Raw genomic sequence first — 5,419 nt, 5'->3', positions numbered from 1 at the left:
GAGAAATCGCCCCCCAGGGGGGATGGTCACGCCGCAATCCCTTCTCCTCCATTCTCCTCTCGGGATCTTGGGCACGCACGCACACGTGCCTGGCGTGAGTTTTAAGCCACCGGGTCCGGGACGTGAACCGCGGTCGACTACGTGGGAGTCCAGCGACATAGCCATTACGCTAACTGCTGGTCCCAAGATTTCATTCTTAAAAACTGGAAAGCGTTGTGTGGTTCCTGCAGGTCTGCGCATTGCTTGTGTTGGTGGTTTGGGACAGTGAAAGCTCACCATGGTCTACCTTGTACAGTAGCGTCCTACCCGCGGCCACATGGATGGCCTGCAGTGATAGTACTGGCCGTCCACCTCAGACAAAGTTGTCACGCTGGCTGCCTCTCTCGCAGGTCGCTTTGAAGAGGAATTCATCAAAATGCGCATGGAGAGACTTCAGGCGTGGATGACCAGGATGTGCCGTCATCCGGTAATCTCCGAAAGCGAGGTCTTCCAGCAGTTCCTGAACTTCCGAGACGAGAAGGTAGGACGGCTTACTGTTACAGTCTGAGAGGACACGGGTCGTCCTGTTCACGCGGGGTTTACATCTCAGCTACGTGGGAGTTACATTCGCTACTTCGCACCTCCTCCAAAGACGACGAGGGTGCAGCCGTACGAGGAGTGTGCAGCCGTGACCCTTGGAGGAGCGGCTTGCCAGTGGCTTCCCCGAACCGGGAGGCGGTTGGCTCAGGACGGGCAGGGCAGGAGGGCCGAGATCCAGAGTTCATGGCCGAGTGGTGTCTTCCTAGGTGCTTTCCGAAACCCCGGTGGACCCCACACTAAGAAGGGTCTTCAGTGCTGAGCGAGGGTGATGGTGAAAGGTTCCTTCTGATCACCGGTGACCTCGCGAGGTCACAGCAGGGTAGAGAAAGTAGAGGGACCGTGCTTCTCAGAGCCCACTTCATTTCTGGGGACTGTAGTCAGGGCTCCAGAATCAGTGCAGGTACCCAGTGGTCATCTGTTCTTTGTTAAAGTCGAGATATACTGGCTGCCTGGCCTGTCCTAACTCTTCGGAAATAGTTTTCTCCCTTACTAAGCATTTACCATGCTCTTCATGGCTTTATTTTATTCTCTAGAGATATTTTCTCCTAATGCCTCATCTTAAATAACAAAATCCTGCATATTTTACATTTTTTTTAGCTTTTTTTTTTTTTTTTTTTTTTGCTATAAGACATGTGTGTTCGCCAGAAAGACAGAGGCAGAAAAAAATCACTGCCCAGAGAGATGGCCACATCCAGTCTCTTCCCTTTCGTTCTCCTCGGGATTTTGGGCACACATGCACGCATGCCTAGCATGAGTTTTAAACCACCAGGTCCAGGACTCAAATTGTAATGAACTCTATGGGAGTCCAGTGACATTCTGCCATCTGCCGGTATCGATATTTTAATTTTTTTTGATTGTCAGAGAGAGATAGGGAGATAGGGAGAAGGAAGAAGCACTCCCTAATGGGGCATGATCTCACTGCAGTGCCTCTCCTCCATTTCCCTCTCCTTCAGGATTTGGGCACATATGCGCGTGCGGCATGTTAGAAAATACTCTATAAAGAAGAGAAACATGAGTCTGCTCAGAAGCAACAACAGATGTAAATATATTATTATCGCAGAGAAATAGTTATGAAGTTATTTTTGTCTTTAATCAAATAATAAAATATTGTAGGGACCAGCAGTTGGTGTAATGGCTATGTCACTGGACTCCCATGTAGTCAACTGTGGTTCAAATTCCAACCCCGGTGGCTTTAAACTCACGCCGGGCGCATGTGCGTGCGTGCCCAAGATCCTGAGAGGAGAATGGAGGAGAAGGGATTGCAGTGTGACCATCCCCCTGGGGGGTGATTTCTTGCTTTCTGTCTCTCTGTCTGTCTCTTTCTGGCGAGCGCACGTGCCCTATAGCAAAAACCTCTCCAAAATAAATAAAATAAAATGTTTTATACCCTGGTAGAACTTAACAAAGATTTACTTGCTGGTGCTGGCAGGTGGCGTGGTGGTTAAGGGTTCTGGACTCCCATATGGTTGACCACGGTTCGAGTCCTAGATCTGATGACTTGCTTTCTCTCTTTCTATCTCTCTCTCTTTCTCTTTCTCTCTCACTCTGTCCCCCTCTGGTCAAAATTAACTAATTAATTAATTAATTAAAAGTTAACTAAAATAATTCTTAAAAAAAAAAGAAAACAGTGTGTTCCTATGTTTAAAAAAAGACTCACTTGCTAAATGGACGTGACACGTTTACAGTGAGTCCTAAGTGCTAGGGCTCTGTGTCCAGTGTGGATTCGCACACACTTCCCAGAGCACCTGCCTGGGCTCCTGGCAGTGCTGCCTGATCCTGGGACTGACAGGCCTGTCGTGTCGTGCGGCACCAGGGAGGGGTTAGGAATCGTGGGGCCTCAGCATTTCTCTGCAGATTGGTACACAGCACAGAAAGTCCGCTCTCCGGTGCATGAGACCCAGTCTCTGTGTGTGCCATGTAGCTGCACTTGTGGAGCGAAGGGCTGTGAGTTTTGTTGCTTTGTCACTGTGGTTCCCTCCTAGTTTGTTGCTTTCCTGCCTACTGAACAGGAATTTATTTGATTAATTTGCCAAGGATTTGGTTTAGAAAGTACTTCCAAAGGTCACGTTTCGCACATGGGGAGTTAATAGGAATAAACCCTAGCCGTCGTGGTTTTGTTGTTGAGGACTACCAGCTTCAAGGTGGATCAGCTTGCCATCAGAGGGGTGTGAGGGTGCGGCCATCGAGCCGGGCCCTTGAGTGAACTGCCCCTGTGACCATGGGTGACGCGCCTCAGCTCCCTGGGCCACAGTCTCCTCACAGGAGTGCAGTACCCAGATCACCCCTGGGACTAGCTCTGTGGTCAGCAGTGCCCCGTGTAAATGTGCGCACAGGAAATGCCCAGGAATCTGGAAAGACGTTTTAAAAGTAAGTACTTTGTGAGGTCACTGGATGCAAAACTTGATTTATTTATTAGCAAAAACAGACAATGAAAGTCTTAAAAAAAAACTATCATTTCATTTCAAGATATCTAGGAATGCAGGAACCAGCAGTTAGCGTAATGGCTATGTTGCTGGACTCCCACGTAGTCGACCGCGGTTCGCATCTCGGACCCAGTGGCTTAAATCTCACGCCGGGCGCGTGTGCGTGCGTGCCCAAGATCCCGAGAGGATAATGGAGGAGAAGGGATTGTGGCGTGACCATCCCCCCTGGGGGGTGATTTCTCGCTTTCTGTCTCTATGTCTCTGTCTGGCGAGCGCACGCGCCCCATAGCGAAAACCTCTCCAAAAAAAAATATATATCTAGGAATGCATACAAGGGAATGTACAGAATATCTCCATAGGACACTACAAGAGGTTGTTCAGAAAAATAGACCTAAAAAATATTCTGTTTTGTGAATTGAAACCGGTCAAGGTGTCACATGGAGGAAATTAAAGCACTGACCCTCGCCGGGATGCCCGAGACAGAGGAGGTCGAGGAGGACCTTCCTGGGTGTCAGAGCTCCTCGTGAGGCAGACACGGTTTCACAGGCGTGGCAGAGGAGAGTGGGCACCTGCTGATGACAGAGCAGCAGAGAGCACGGGCTTTCACCTGGGGTGCTGGCCACTTATGGCACCGCGGGCTTAAGCGAGGCAGGCGCCACCTCACCACGGTCTGACCTTGTTACATGACCCTGGTACTGTGGTTCTGTTCTTAAAACGTGCCCATCTCTGCAAAGATGCATACTGGAATCTTCACAAGAGAAGTGGTATTATGTCTGAGATGTTTAAAATTTAAAAAGCGAATAAATAAAAGGTAGTGTGGAGGAGTGTGGCTATGAAACAAGCTTGGCAACTCAGAGTCAGCAGGTGGTGTGGAGGTTAAGGCGGCCAGATCCCACATGGCTGACTGCAGTTCGAGTCCTGGATCCAGCATCTTGAAAGCACGTGTACATGCCCAAAATCCCAAGGAGAGAATGGAGGAGAAGGGACTGTGGCATGACTTTCTCCCCAGGGGGTGATATCTCACCTGACCCTGGCAACTGCATGTATAGCAAAACTAGTAAAAAAAAAAAAAGAAAGAAAGAGAAAATGTTCAGGTAGTTTGTAGATGTTAATGTGAAAGGCAACAGAATAAAGCTTCTAGAAGGTAACATAGAGGAAAATCATTATACCCATAGAGTAGGAGAGGGTTTCTGAAATAAGGGAAAAAAAACAACTAACCGTATAGGAAGAGGTGCATAAAGTAGGGTACATTTAAATTAAGAATTTCTATCAGAAGACTCAGTAAAAGTGAGAAACAAGCTATTGAATAGCAGATATTCATAACATGTATAACCAATGGAAGACTAGATTTCTGAATATATTAAAGCCCCCACAAGTTGGGGCTAGCTGTGACATGATGGTTAAGGCACTGGACTCCCACCTAGCCAGCTGCAGTTTGAGTCCCAGACTGGGCAGCTTCCTTTCTCACTTTCTCTCTCTCTGGTGAGTGTGCATGACCTATAGCAAATTTTAAAATAATAATAATAAAATATAGAAAATAATTTTTTAAAAATATAAGTCAACAAGAAAGATAATACAGGAAGAAAACTAGATTTGTACTTCACCGCAAAAGGTTTTTGATTCATCAACATATGTACAGAAAGTACTTCATGTCATCAGCAGTCAAGGAATTGCAAATAAAAACCACAACTGGTTACCATTCTACACTTATAATGGCTAGAATTGAAAGACTAACCATCGCAAGTATCTTGGTGAGGTGACATGTGCTGGGACTCGCCCCTTCTACTGATAAGTGTGGAGATGGTAAGACCAGTTTAGAAAACAGTGTAGGGGACCAGCAGGTGGCATGGTGGTTAGGGCGCTGGACACTCCCATATGGCTAACCACGGTTTGAGTCCCGGACCTGGCAGCTTGCTTTCTCACTGTCTCTTTCTCTCTCGCTCTCTCTCTCTCTCTCTCTCTCTCTCTCTCTGTCTCTCTCTGGTCAAATTAAAATAAATGAATGAATAGATTTTTGGAAAAAAGAAAACCGTGTGGCATGATCTACTAACGGTGAACACCCACCTCCTCTCCGAGGTGTATGTGAGTGGAAATGCGTGCAGTTGTGCACCAGCACACGTGTGCCTTGCAGCTTTATTCATAATTCGACGGGTCGCCAGTGGTAGAGTAGATAAATGGGTAGGGAACACCCGCACAGTAGAAAGTGACACGGCAGTGAAGGGGACGGATCACAGCTGGACACCGCAGCATGTGTGTAGTTCCCAACCACAGGTTGAACAAAAGAAGCCAGACATGCAGTGCGTGCTTCAGTAGTAAACTTTTGTTTCTGGAGAGGTTTTTGCTACAGGGCGTGTGCGCTTGCCAGACAGACAGACAGAGACAGAGAGACAGAAAGAGAAATCACCCCCGGGGGGGGG

General features: G+C 47.7%; 1 protein-coding gene across 1 annotated transcript in view; it reads left to right on the top strand.

Moving 5' to 3' along the window:
• Positions 1-5,419, top strand: part of SNX9 (sorting nexin 9) — a 111,460-nt gene that overhangs the window by 72,366 nt on the left and 33,675 nt on the right. Inside the window, exon 10 of the mRNA XM_014590626.2 lies at positions 390-520. Coding sequence (XP_014446112.1) covers positions 390-520 — 131 coding nt within the window. The remainder of the gene's footprint in view (positions 1-389; positions 521-5,419) is intronic.

This window comes from Tupaia chinensis, unplaced genomic scaffold (genome assembly GCF_000334495.1).
Source record: "Tupaia chinensis unplaced genomic scaffold, TupChi_1.0 Scaffold000468_1, whole genome shotgun sequence".
Classification (NCBI taxonomy): Eukaryota; Metazoa; Chordata; class Mammalia; order Scandentia; family Tupaiidae; genus Tupaia; species Tupaia belangeri.
The sequence above is the reverse complement of the archived record's forward strand: the minus strand, read 5'-3'. Positions and strand labels throughout refer to the sequence as shown.